The 15923-nt window shown below is 27.3% G+C and overlaps 1 protein-coding gene across 3 annotated transcripts in view; it reads left to right on the forward strand.

Moving 5' to 3' along the window:
* LOC100162616 (glutamate-gated chloride channel) overlaps positions 1-15923 on the forward strand; it is a 99981-nt gene that overhangs the window by 33205 nt on the left and 50853 nt on the right. For 2 of the 3 annotated variants that reach the window (XM_029490208.1, XM_029490209.1), the window contains 5 exons: positions 3300-3395; positions 6847-6935; positions 8755-8819; positions 10683-10903; positions 15528-15610. In XM_029490208.1, the coding sequence (XP_029346068.1) occupies positions 3304-3395; positions 6847-6935; positions 8755-8819; positions 10683-10903; positions 15528-15610 (550 nt within the window). In that variant the 5' untranslated portion in view covers positions 3300-3303. Of the gene's footprint in view, positions 1-3191; positions 3396-6846; positions 6936-8754; positions 8820-10682; positions 10904-15527; positions 15611-15923 lie in introns of those variants that run through there. The other variant, XM_029490210.1, reaches the window with a different exon arrangement.

Below are 15923 nucleotides of genomic sequence, written 5' to 3' on the forward strand. Positions count from 1 at the left end.
GCTTTTGAAAATTACTGGGAATTTAAACTTTGACCTCCCCAATGCACCAACGATATTCACTTTTCAATCGAACAAGATACTGAAGTTGAAAATCGAAGCATTATTTCGACTACTTATCGTGTACACAGACACAAAAATAAATAAAAAAACACACATCATTGTAAAATCAAAACATTCATCGTTCCACTCAGAATCTAAAATTAAAATTAAAAATAAGCACATCGTTGTAAAACCAATACAGAATCTGAAATAAAAATATCCACTCACAGCTATAATAAATAATAATAATAATTTGGTTAGTAAATTAATTTATAGTTGTATGCTCAATATTTTACTAAAATATTGTTTCGTAAATGGAAATTAAAATTGTTCGCCAGCAAGTAAGTTTTTGAAGAAGCCATTAGGTAATATACAAGTATGCATTTTTTTTCCCGTAATTAGTATGGTGCAATTAGTACATTTGTATGCTGGTTGAAATTATTGAAAAAAGTTGTATTACCATCAGTCGTTATACCTACATACAATGTATTTAAGAGAAATAATCAAGAACATTCTTATCTGCTCAAGCACAACTCTCAAGGTTTTTTATTTTTGTGTTTACATTTTAAAAATTAATGATCAAACCGTACCTACTCATAAGTTGTATTGTCCAAGTACTTAACTGATCGGAGTCGCATATGTCATACTTGGATTATTGGAATATGCGACGATGTCAGTACGACACGAACCACGTGGACCGTATATATTTTATTAGTGTGTAGTAAACTAGTAACTGGTAACCCTGACTACAGTGGTTTTTTTAGTAGGTATAGGTAAAATATAAAGTGGTTATAGGTATGTATAAGAAATATGTTTAACCTCAGCCACAGTTCTTTGAAAGATGCTATTACATTCTTAATGTAGGTATGTGATATGTACCATGCATTGTGAATGGTTATGGAGAAAAATGTGCACATTTGCATTCGCTAGTGACGGTTATTAACAAAAAAATTTAAAAATTAAAAACATGCATATCAAAAGTCCTTTACTGTGCATCAGTGTAAAAACTCTAGAGAACGGCCACCCGTATAATAATTACGGGCTTTTTGGCTGGTGTAATGAGCAATATGAAAGCGTACGAAGTGTGGTTAGTTTCAAAGGACTATTTTTCTCTCTATAATACATCATAATATGAACGTTGCTCATTCCGAATATATTATTCGTACACGTCCTACATTGCCTAGCTTCCAAACAAAAAAGACGATATTTTCTGAATTAGTGAACTATTGTGATATAAAAACACGAAGAAACGACAAATATGTATAATGATTCGTGTATTGTTTCGAGCGAAAAACTGGGTCAAACGCAGAAGAGAATCAAACCAACCAATAAAATACAATCATATAGGTACAGTTATACACTTATACCTACCTACCTATATTAAATTGTGTATAAAGCTAGCCAGGTGTTAATATAAATATTACTTGATTACTTATAATATATCATTATGGTAATTCAGGGTAATTATTTTATTAATAAACACGCATTGTTTTAAAAGCACGTGCTATTAACATTTTTTCAAATATTTTTTTTCAAATATTTTTTCTACTAATTTAAAAAAAAAAAAAAAACACCATTGTAAAAACAATAGCTTCCTCGCTCCGCTCAGAATCTAAAATGTATAACAACATTTTTTTACAAAAATATGTAGTAGGTAGATAATCACTTTAGTGATGGGCAAAATTATCTTAGTCTTGCGGTCTTGGTCTTGGTCTAGACCAAGACTACGATTCGCTTTGCAAGACCAAGATAATTTTGCCCATCACTAAAGTACTACGTCTTTTTTAAAAAAATATATTGTTATACATTTTTATATTTTTATTTAATTAAACAGCCATACCCATTACACATACATTTTTAATTTTCTATTTTTCAAAGCAGAACATTTTCGTGAGATTTAAATTTTATAAAAATACAAAGTGATTCACTTTTAAAGGACAATACGACATAATAATGTTGATATATATATATCCGATGGTTTGTATTCAGAGTTGGTTTTAACTGAATTTACGAAGAAAATTATGTTTTAATGAAAAAACAAAATTTGTGTGTTTTTATAAAATACTTAGTTATGGCTTATATGATTATCAATAATTTCAATCAAAAGTAAGTTTTATTATAAAATAAAATATGGTTCACTGATATTCATTGTAAACAATTAATAATAAATCATGAGAAAATGTAATTGTTATAATCTTATTGCTAACGTGTGTTGATTTGTCTATTATTAATAAGATGTTCTTTATTATGTAAATTAATTGTTATTTAAGTAATTTACTATGATGTCATCTCTTAGATCATATACTATGGATGGAGCCACAGCGTGTGATATTGTTGCCGATATAGCAACGATAGTCACCGAATTAGGTAATCGATGTGCGCAAGCGCAATGCAACTTCTCGCATAATTATCCATAGGTACAATAGGTATCTATGGATAAATATGCGAGAAGTCGCGTTGGGCATGCGCATATCGAACACCTAATTTGGCGACTCATCGCTGATATCGGCAACGTTTTTTTTATATTTATTTAATACGCTGTGGCTCCATCCATAGTATATGATCTAAGGATGTCATATGGTTTTTCGATTGAAGTTGATACAAATAATAAAGTCAGAAAATAATCTATTGGTCGTTTCTTTATTAGATTATTCAATGATGATTGCTGTGCAGCTGTAATAAAGATTAAATATTTTTAAATAAATATAGTGAAACAAATATAGTAGATATAAAAACGTTATTGTGTTGTAAATTATTTTGCCATTCTGTTGCGATAAAATTGGCATATTTATATTGATTTCGACCGAATATTTATCATGTGCTGATTTATGCACCTTCCTAAAATATAATTAATACTATACTACTTTCAAATATTTAGCAGCTGATTGATTAAAATATAATACTTTTTCACTGCGATCATAATATAGTTGTATAATAAGTGTTATGGTATATTAATAATATTCTACTTGTGGTAATAGATAACACGCTTGATAAATGGTCTTGCCGTTTCTAAGAATTTTGAGTAATTCGTATGTCTCATATTTTATCAATAACTGACTGATAATTTAAATTGAATATGTGTGTATAATACATGTAATAATAATTGTACGAACGTGAGTGTACTATAAAAACGAAGTATTTCATGCATACGTATCATAGTTATAATAATGTGATGTAGATACTCGTTTTACCAAAAACTTAATTAATAACTATATAAATTTGTTCTGTAAGTAATTTTTTTTTTTTACTTATTATCTTAGGACGATGAACTTTTCAAAATTACTGTACGTATCTATACTTTGCGTATCAATTTTGAAATATTCAGAATCAGTGCAGCCTAAAGAAGTACCATTCAAGTAAGTAATTACCAATTTATATGTTACATTTTAAATAAAATTAAACGTTTATAGCAGATAATACATTCTATATTTTCTGCTATTGATCACAATTATTTACGAAATAACAGATGTGCTATTTTATTAATCGTTGATCAATATGTTATTGATTGATAATATTGATCATTTTAGATCGATAAATGAATACAATTTAAAATACCTTTAATTCGTTTTAATATTATATATACATTAAACATATAGAGTGATTCACCAAGTATTCCCACCCCCTTATTTTTTTAAATAATGCAGTTATTAAAAATCTGTTTTTTTCAATTTCAAAATATACTAAAATACCGTATACTTTCAAGTTCAGGGGTTTTTTGTACTACTTAAGGTTACCCTGTGGAGATACAAACTTCTGTATTTCAAATGAGAACCGCTCTTTTCTAATGTAAATTATTTAGCTGATAGTTTTTTGGACATTTTTAAAATTTTTAATCGAAATTCCGATGTTTAGTTTTTGAGTTATTTAACTTTATGTACTAAGGATAATGACAATGGGTTTGGAAAATATGGTGCCTATGATGAGTTGAACATTTTAGCGATTAATATTAATCCATCAACATTAATAGTTTGTATAAAATGTGGTCCAAGTATAATAAATATTAAAAACTACCTACCTAGGTTTAATAAAAAAAAAAAAATCGTTTGAATTTTGAATTGAATATTTTATTATTTAAAAAAAAAATTATGCACTAAATAATTTATAGTAAAAACAGGGGCCTAATTTGAAAACAGAAGTTTGTATAACCACAGATAATGTCTTAAGTAGTGTAACGTAGATCGTATAACTGAATAAGTAGAACACATAAAAAGTAATTTTTATATTATTAAATTAGTTTAAGTGGCTCGGCGCGGCGCAGTGGCTGAAATTAATCACGCGACGTGATTGAGAGTAAGCAACAGCCGCTTCTTCTAGATCCTGGATGGGTGAATACAATGATGGATCCATAGTAACAAAAACCTTGTTTAAATAAAAACCTAGTACAAAAAAATTCAAGAGTTTGGATGTATGGTCTTTGAGTAAATTTAAAAATTCTAAAAAGAATTTGAATAAAATAATCATTAAAGAAAAATAAGGATTGAGTATACTTGGTGAATCATCTTATCACCCTGTATATTTAATATCATATTACATTGGCATTATAATCAATAAACAAATTTAATTCTCCTAGTAAGAACAATTTTATTTTAATATATAGCTTAATACAACACAATACTTATAGTCCATATTTTTTCATTTTACGGGCCAATGGCCTTATAATAATATTTATTATTGTATACATTAAAATTAATATAATAGAAATAACCAATAAATACATAAATATAATATTAAATTAAAAATATTTTTTCAAGTATGAATATAAATTTTAATAAATTTTATATTTATTATTGTTATTAATTGTAGTTTATATTATTTAAAAATGTGATTATCTTACAAATACTACGAAGATAATTATGACGATAATGTATTATTATATTATGTATTTTTTAACGATTGAAGTCAATGTTGATATTATAATTTTTTTAAATTAGTATAAGGAAAGAAGGAGAATTAAAAATATAAATTTTTAAGGAATTTCATAATTTATTTTCTTAGTTTAAAAAACAACTTTAAACAATTAACTACACTTAGCCATTTCACTTGCATCACAATGTAATGGAATATCACCATACTCGGTTGCTATTTCTTCTAAAAAGGTAATAAATCTCAAATGTCTTTGAGGTGTATTACTACTACGTTTACAATTTACAATTTTTCTTAAAATTTTGTTGATATTATATTTCATGATACCTACCTATTATATAGATTTGACATTTAATGGTTATAGACGTTATAGTAATAATTTACCTCTATACCCGCCATGGAATAAAATGATGACTGGTCGCGCAGGCAAAAAAACTTTCTCCACCACACCACTTGCAGTGTTCGGAACGCTCACTAAAAAAATGAACTCGTTCACGTTCACGTTCACGTTCAGTCCTTATAAAAGGAACTTGTTCACGTTCACGTTCGTGTTTTTTTCAAACGAACGCGTTCACGTTCACTTTCTTTCAAAAAATAAACGCGTTCATTGGGTCGTTCATTTATTTTTTATACATTTTTTATGAATCATTTACCTGCTGCAAGGCTCAGTCAAACAGAGGGTGACTTTTTGTCCGGCAATTAAAAAATGAATCCGGACTTTTTGTACCCGGACTTTTCGTCCGCCATGGTTTACGGGCAAGCGGTCTTTGTATTATTTTACAGTGTCCGCGCAGGCAGCCCGCTTTCTGTTTGACCAAGCCTTTAATACAAAAGCCTATAAACATATACAACTCAAGCCAAAAATAAAAATACTATTTAGACTTATATATAATAGCTTCTATAATTTAGATTCTCCAAAAATTGAAATACAAAAATGTTCAAATACACTTTTTCTGGAATTTGGGAGATAATATCAAAAATGTGGGAAAGTCGATTTCAAGTAAACTTGATGACGAATTCAAATCTGTTTTCAGAATTCTTATCACTTCATTAGATCAATTGGTATGTTTGGCAAAAAACAAGTCTAAAATACTATGTTACGCGTGTGTTAGACGAAAACAGAAAATCACGGTATCGAATCCCCTTAACTATTGTAGGGGTTACGATTGGTATGGTTGGTATGATTTTGGTTGGCAACATGTGTATGTGTGGCAAGGTTTTTGCCACTATGGATCCATCATTGTGGTCACCCATCCAGGAACTCGTTGGAGCGGCTGTTGCTTACTCTCAATCACTTCGCGTGATTAATTTCAGCCACTGCGCCGCGCTAGGCCAATTTAATAATAACAAAATTACTATTTATGTGTTCTACTTCTTATTGTATCAGTTATTCAGTTATGTTATATCTACATTTTATATTATATTTATTAGAGCAAGGACGGTTTAATGAGTTTATATCGATGTTGTGTTATTATGTTTTGATACATCTCTTATATTAGTACCTGTCAATAATTTTCGAAAACAGTACTTTTATTAATTCGGGTTTCTTAAAATACAGTTATTATCTACTCTTTAACAGTACCAATGGAATTAGTTATTAGAATGTGATTGCAATAAATCGGTTTCAAATTTAATATTACAATTTACAACCCATACAATATGGAGAGTAACTTGGTGATTTACCCAAAGGCCCACGCACAATACAGAACAATCTCAAAAGTATAACGCTATACTACCTAGTGGCTAGTACCTATTATCCAACATTGACTATATAAAATAATTAAAACTCATTCAAGAGCAGCCTATTAATTTTTTCTTTTGTATTAGGTATTTAATACATTTGCGTATGGCTTTTTTATTTAAATATATATTTAATGATTCAATTATCGATAAAGTTGGCTTAGACATATAAGTAGACTGATAAAATGTATACATTGTGTTTAGATTTGAAAATGGAAAATCTGACAAACATATACTTGATCATCTATTGAATACCGACATTTATGACAAGCGACTATTACCACCGTCATATGGTAAGCATATTATAATAATTGTATATTGTTTTTACCTTTTTTACCTTTGAAATTAGTACAATTTACACAGACAAGACTCAATAATTTAATTAGAGAATTTATGAAATTATTATTATATTCAAAATATTTAGTTAGTTGTAACTTGTAAGTAGATTGTACATTTTAAATTTGGTCACGATCGATTTTAATATAAATAATTTTGAAAATCGTAATTTAGTTAGAGAAACATACATTTTTAATCAATTTACTGTAACCAATACTGTAGCTCTCATACTTTTGATACAACATAAAAAGTTAATTATGATTACGAGTTTAATAATTTAAATAGGTGTGTATTTTCCCTCTGCAGAAATTATATGAGCTGTCAAAAAGTTTAGTTAAACGCATACTTTATTTATAAATATTACATTATACGCATACAAGTTTGTACCTTTTAACGAATTTATAAAGCCAGTCAAACGTAAAAAGATGATTAAGTTACATCATACAATCTGTGCAACGAACCGGATACCGTAATAGAAATATTAAATAATATTAATTGTATTATTATTTATTATCGAGGTGGATGACAAAATATTATGTAACTACACACAAAGTTGTTGTAAAAAAATGTATACATAAAAAAACGTAACTGATCACACAAATGATTTTCGCGCAGATGATTTTTTTTAAACATTTAGGTATACAAAAATAACGATCAACCAACCACAATAATAATATTATACTTACTTAAAGTGGGAGCAATAACAGACTATACTATTAAATTATTATTAGATGCCTACCTAATACCTATACAATATTAATTACTATGTTATCGCCCGTGCGATTTATTCAAACATAATGCATAATACGATTAACCATTATTAATTATGCTTCTGAATGCACTATACTAATTGATAATTTTAGATAATATACAATTATTATACATGCATTTATGATTTCATCATTAGTAGGTATAAACATTATATTTTATCATTTATTTATTCATATTATATGAGTATTTTAAAAGATTAATTCATCATACCTGAAAATGTGAACAAGACGAATAGCTTATCGCGCTATCAAATATAATTAAATTATAAAGTTGTAACAGCGCTAAATGTACCTAAGATTATAATATAATATCACACGTCACACGCTAACTACTAATACACGATTGTTAATTTTAATTTATTTTTAAGATTTAATAATAATTCAGTTGGGTGTAGTTGCAAGATGGCCTCACACTAAGAGCTTCTATTATTTTTTTTATTTTCCTCGAATAAATACATTTTTAAGACAGTTTGCAATACCTGTTACCCTTACCATTTAAACATGCATTTCAAATTGAACAACATTATAAGTATGATTACGACAAGAAAGTAATTCTAAAATTATTTATAATTTTCGATTTGATTTGTCACAAACTAAGATTTATTGAGTATTTGAGTATCATTTTTTATCGTGCAATTTAAACTTTAAAGGGCGTAATATTTTATCTAAATTACAGTTCCTATCAAATTTAATTGTACATATTTACTAATACAGGTTTGTCAATTGATGTTGAATATTAAAATTAATATTCTGTATAACAATATTTTTTTAGATAGGTAGGTACTTAAGGTCCTAAAGTAGGTACATTATCAAATACAGTCGAGTCACCATAACTCGAAACAGCTTCGAGAGATGTATTATTCGAGAATCGAGATACCCAAGTTGAGTTAACCCTAACCCTAATCTAACCTCAAATGGTGTAAAAGTTTTTCGAGTTAACATGAATTATATAAGACGTATTAAATATCTAAGAACAATACTATTATAATTTATTATATATTTACAGGTCCTTCAATAGTCAATGTCAGCGTAGTGTTATTTACATTGTCATCCCCCGATGAATCAAGTTTGGTAAATTACTAATTATTTATTATTTTTTTTAATACTTATTAAGATACAGGATTTGGACATTTTTCATAATATTATATAAAATTAAAATGTCTATATACCTACCAGATGGTTAATGTGGTATTTTGTTTCATAAATGAAGGTATAGATACTTACCATAAATCTATGTTAAATACCATATCAAATTAGTGCATAAATTATAATATTTAAATGTAACCCATAATGAACCATTATAATATATGTATAGCGATTTTAGTAGCTGTATTGTGAATACTAAACAATAATTTAGAGCTGTTATTACAGTGAACAGTTTTTTTCTCATAATTTTCTGAACTAACGTACTGAACAGCCAATCACCTAAGTTTAGTAAACACATGATTTAGTGTAATATCTGATAATAGTGATTATTTATTTATTTTTTCACTAATTCTTCTATTGCGGAAAAGTATTCTTAGAAAAACTGCTATTACCACTGCAGGTGGAACTTATTATGGGTATGGGAAATTGTCTGCCCGTGGCTGGAGGGGCACCGATCGACCTTCTGGCTCACAGTCGTAAAAATATTTTAACATATTTTCTATAATAAATAGTTAGGTGGTTAGCGTTTTTCAAAATACATTCAAACTAAATAATAATCATAATTCATAACTAAATTGTGTTAGTGAAAAAATATTAATAATTTATAACTAACATAATATTATTGGATAGTTTCGAAATAATATTTCTGAACTGAAAAATAAACACAACACGGTTTATAGTTTAAACTATAAAACGTTATCCATATCTCTGGTAACAAGTTTTTGATAAAGTCGTTTACAATATCGTTTGACGATGGTGGTGGGAGTGGGGAGTTGGTTTATGCGCATAAATAAATAGATTCTGAATCAAATCCAAATACGACGCACGTACACGCTATTTCCGTGTAAGTGTGTAACCCTTCGTTTTAATTCTGTTCGACAACAGCGTTGAAATGGCTTATATACTTTCGGTGAATACGGTGTTTTACGTTTTTGCACTGCACGTCGGACAATGGAAACTCCTATAACATGTGTGTTTTAAACACTGATGAACTATTCGTCTACCGTCACCATAGCCCAAAATCGGGCCATTTGCCAAGTACTCGAGTCATTTAGTGCATTTTAGCACCCCGAGGAATAATTTACATAACGGCCCCGTTGGCACTATCATCACATTATATACGACGTACATAATATATAATTTATACGTATGATATTTTCCGTTATTTATGAAACACGACAGACCGGTGTATTTACGACGTGTATATAATATACTTACAGCAGGTATGTGCAATTAACGACTCACTGAAGACTGGGTATAGGTAGGTGCAGTGTTTTACTAATAGTAATTGGCGAGGACTTGCGGAAGAACTGAGAAAATTGAGAAAAATGTTGAGATATTTTTGCGTATCCCTATGTTTGTTTTAAATTTTAATTGAGGTGCGTCGGTATAATATTTTATAGCTAGCATTCTAACCCTCAATTTTCTAAAACTGTTAAAACAGTTTTAAAAATGCCACTTATTTATTCGTTATAGTTTTTAAAATGTATTATTCCGTGGAATTAGTCAAATGAAGTAACTTATGGTACGAAATTCATTAAACGTCAAAATAAAAACTTAATATTTTTATCGTTGATACAGAATAATATACCGGTATTCTATATTTTATTTTATCGAAGAATCGCGTTTTATATCTGAAATGTTCAATGGTTTTTGACAAAGCTTTTGAGGGCAGTGAGAGGTCTACTAATGTGCCAAAGAATGATATTTTTTAATAAGTCAAGCGCCGTATAGGTGAGAATGTATAGTTGTGATTGTACTTATCATGCCGCACGTCATTTGTTGCAGAAATATGACATTGAATTTCTGCTGCAACAAGAGTGGTACGATTCAAGACTGAAGTATCCAAATCAGACAGCTTTCAGCGTTCTGAACGGTATTCACCATCAGGGTGACATATGGCTGCCTGACACGAACTTTCATATGCACGGTGACTTTAAGCCGAGCCAGCGGCCTATAAGGTTCACTCTAAACGTGTACAATGACGGCCGAGTTGAGTACACAACCAGGTAGAGTTGAAGAGATCTATATACCAGTACTTATACATATATATATATAGGACTGGAATGCGCTAAAAACCACAAAAAGTCAGACGAAATTAAAAATACTTAAAAATCTAAAAAATACATTTAAAATGTATTTCTAAGAGTTTAAAAGTAAAAAAGGTGGGCAAGTAGATGTCGCTCTGCTGTATAGTAGGTTACATAAGTGGGTCACTGTATAATGGATGGTATTATATTTGAATTCAATGATATAATATCATTATATAAGAAAAACGATTCTGAGCGGAGACTGAATTTAGGTATAAGATATATTATATACTTATGTCTAAGGTATTAAAAAAAAAAAAGGTGGGTAAGTGGATTTCGCTCTGCTGTACAGTAGGTTACAAGTGGGTCACTGTATAATGGATGGTATTAAATTTGAATTCAATGATATAATATCATTGTATAAGAAAAACGATTCTGAGCGGAGACGGTATGTTAGTCTAGGTATAAGACATAATATTATGTTAGGTACCTATAATAAATTCCAAATTAATCATATCATAATATTTATTAGGTACTTATAACGCGTTATACATCAACAAAAAACCGTGGTACTATCATAGATATATAATAGTATACTTTAGAAGTTTCAAGTACCCACGAATAATATTATACAATCACAACAAAATAACTAAAATAGTTATCCTAGGTTTTGAATATGTAATTTCGTCCAAATTTGTACTTAAAATGACTATAAAAATAAACTGCGTAAATGTATTTTTTAGATTTTTTGGTAACAGTATTAATTACTTACGTGGAATCTTGTTTTAAATTTTCAATTCTTAGATACAAAAATTGAACATTTTATAAATTTTTAACTACAAAATAATTTTTCAAATTAAAATTTGATAAATTTTGTCCAAATTTGATCTTTAAATGCTTATAAAAAAAAATTGTGCCTATGTATTTTTAATATTTTTCAACTGATATTGTAACAATATATCAGGAGCTTTGTATTAAATTTATACACTTTTTGGCCCAACAGATAAAACTTTATTGATATTTATAGAAAAAAAAAACTAAAAAAATTGAAAACTTACAATGTCCGTAAACAGCTCAAAAAGAGTCAAATTATTTTAAAAATTTTATCGTATATATAAAATGCTAATATTAACATTCAGTGAAATTTTCAAGTTTCTACAGTCACTCGTTTTTTAATTACAACAAAATAAGAAAATCGTTACGTAAGAAATCGGGTGAATATCAAATGTTGTAAAAATATGAATTTCAAACGCCCATAAAAATTTAATTTGAGTTTCTTATAGATATTTTTTGTTTGATAAAGGTAGATAATATTATAAGGAATCTTGTATTACATTTTCATATCTTAGATTTAAAAAGAAAAATTTTTATGAATTTATAACTCGAAATAATTTGCAAATTTTCGTGATTTTTCCATATTTTGTCATTTTTTGAACTTTAAATGCTTATAAAAAAAAACTGTGACTAACGATTTTTAATATTTTTCATCTGCCTTTGAAACAATATACTAGGAGCCTTCTATTAAATTTTCAAGCTTTTTTATCCAACAAATAAAATTTTATTGATATTTTTAGAAAAAAAACTAAAAAAAAATTTGAAAATTTTATCGTGTATAGAAAATGGAAATGTAAACATTCAGTCAAAATTTCATGCATCCACGGTCATTTTTTTTAAAGTTACACCAAAAACCAAAATCGATTTTCTCGAAAACAGATTTTGCGTAAAAATTCCCGTTTTTCCTTAATTTTTCTTTTGTTTTTCCCGGCGCTTTTGAAAACTACTGGGAAATTAAAAATTTGACCTCCCCAATGCACCAACGATATTCACTTTCTGATCGAACAAGATACTGAAGTTGAAAATCGTATTATTATTTCGACTACTTATCGTGTACACAGACACAAAAAAAATAATAAAAAAAAAAAATAAATAAAAAAATAAAAAAACACACATCATTGTAAAATCAATACATTCATCGTTCCACTCAGAATCTAAAATTGACCTATAATAATTTTCAAATTAATCATATCACAGTATCAATAGGTACGTATAACGCGTTATACATCAACAACAAACCGTGATACTATCATAGATATATAATAGTATACTTTAGAAGTTTCAAATACCCACGAATAATATTATACAATCACAACAAAATAACTAAAATAGTTATTCTAAGTTTTTTAATATGTAATTTCGTCTTAATTTGAAATTAAAATGAGTATAAAAATAAATCGTGCTTATGTATTTTTTAGATTTTTTGGTAACAGAATTAACTATTTACCTGGAATCTTGTTTTAAATTTTCAATCCTTAGATATAAAAGTTGAACATTTTATACATTTTTAACTACAAAATAATTATTCAAATTTAAATTTGATAAATTTTGTCAAAATTCGATCTTTAAATGCTTATAAAAAATAATTGTGCCTATGTATTTTTTAATATTTTTCAACTACTATTGTAACAATATATCAGGAGCCTTGCATTACATTTTCACGATTTTTACCAAACAAACAAAATTTTATTGATATTTATAGAAAAAAAAAAACTAAAAAAAATTGAAAGCTGAGAATGTTCGTAAACAGCTCAAAAAGTCAAAATATTTTAAAAATTGTATGGTGTATAGAAAATGAAAATATTAACATTCAGTGAAATTTTTAAATATCTAGTCATTCGTTTTTTAATTACAATAAAATAAGAAAATCGTCACATTAGAAATCGAGCGAATAACAAATGTTGTAAAAATATGAATTTCAAACGCTCATAAAAATTTAATTTGACTTTCTTGTAGACATTTTTTTTTTTTTTGATAAAGGTAGACAATATTATGAGGAATCTTGTATTACATTTTAAAATCTTAGATTTAAAAAGAAAAATTTTTACGAATTCTTAACCCAAAATAATTTGCTAACTTTCGTGATTTGTACGTATTTTGTCAATTTTTGAACTTTAAATGCTAATTAAATAAACTGTGACAAAGGATTTTTAATATTTTTCAAATTTCATTGTAAAAATATAGTAGGAGCCTTGTATTATATTTTCAAGTATTTTTACTAAACAAATAAAGTTTTATTGACATTCATAGAAAAAAAACTAATAATATTGAAAACTGAAAATGTCCCTAAATAGTTCAAAACAAATCAAAATATTTTGAAAATTGTATTATGTTTAGAAAATGAAAATATAAACAACCAGTGAAAATTTCATGTATCTACTGTCTTTTGTTTTAAAGTTACACCAAAAACCAAAATCAATTTTCTCGAAAACAGATTTTGCGTAAAAATTTCCGTTTTTCCTTAATTTTTCGTTTGGTTTTCACGGCGCTTTTGAAAACTACAGGAAAAATTTTACTTTTGACCCCCCAAAGTACCAACTTGATTCACTTTTCTATCAGAAAAGATACTGTTGAAGAAGATCGAAGTACTTTTACTGTCCTAAAAGGTGATGACAGACACAAAAAAAAAAATTTTTAAAAAAACACACATCATTGTAAAATCGATACATTCATCGTTTCACTCAGAATCAAAAAACGTGTATTAAAATTTAAATTATACTTCAATAATAGAAAAAATTATGAAAATTAAAATAGAAATATTGTTATAGTCTTTTTAATTTGTAGATATTACGAGATTGGTGATTAAAGAGTATTTTATAATTGTATGTATTTTATACATTTTGTAGAAAATAATTTAAAACTTGAAAAATGCCATAAAATAAAACGTTATATATTTTGTTATAGTGAAAAAAAAGTATATAAATGATTATCAGTATCACCCAAAACACATTTTCTACTTGAAGAGCTTTATCACAATATTTTACAGCAAAATTACAGCCATTATGGCTTAAATATTATTTAATGTAGTCAAACTTTCAACAGTTAACTATCTCGTAAGGCGCTCGAAAAGGCAAACAAGATTTTTGATATTTAGTTTTTGGAAACTGATATCTATTGCGACTAATTTTCGTAGATTACGTTTTTAATTCCAAAATTTGAATTACAATATATTCAAAAAAACAATTAAATAGATCTTAGATAGATTAAATCTATTAAATGAATAGAGAATATCGAACGAACGTTATTTTTTTATGAGTAAGTTTTTTTTGTTTAGGTAAGAGAAGGTTAATGGGTACTTTGCAAAATGTGTAGTGGGTACCTGCAACTTTCCACCTCGTCTACATTTTACACGTTTATTAATTATGTTAGGTAGGTACCTACATTTATTCGTAGAATATTCAATATTTATAAATCAAGAGCTTATTAAAAGTTTTCAGCTTCAGACTATGCAGTTAAAAATTAAAACATATGTTGAAATGTTATACATATTAAAAATTCTCAGACAAATAAATAAGGGCAATATAATGTTATATTATAATTTAATTTATTTACGTATATTACATTTTTTATAAATACAATTTCGAATATGTATGTACTTACCTAGTATATTAAAACATTCAAAATAATTAATATTCTCCCGCTGTATACAAATAAAATATTATATATAATAGATATTTATATGCATAATAGATATATATATTATATTTTTGTTAAATATTTTCTTGATAAAAATTTCGAATTACTATTATTTTTTTTTTTTTTTTCATAGACGTCATCTGATGTTGGTTTGCGAAGGATCGATGAAAATATTCCCATTCGATCAACCACTGTGTACATTTTCCATGGAAAGCAGTAAGCATTAGAATTAATAATAAGAATAAATTAATAAGTACCTAACATGCGTGTCAGATAAAAATATCTTCAATTATTATTATAATGCATGTGGGTACTCATTACACTTAACGATTGATCAACAAAAACAAAATAATTCATATTAAATTCATGTAAAGTATTATTTAAAATGTGTTTAAAGATCTAATAAATGACTGATCTTTTTTTACTAAGCCTTATTTTCATGGAGTTCGACGAAGTATTTATTTCAATTCTAGTTTCGATATAATAATATACACTGTCGTTCCACTGCTATTATTTTATTGTTTTTTTA

The sequence above is a fragment of the Acyrthosiphon pisum genome, chromosome A2 (assembly GCF_005508785.2).
Source record: "Acyrthosiphon pisum isolate AL4f chromosome A2, pea_aphid_22Mar2018_4r6ur, whole genome shotgun sequence".
Lineage (NCBI taxonomy): Eukaryota > Metazoa > Arthropoda > Insecta > Hemiptera > Aphididae > Acyrthosiphon > Acyrthosiphon pisum.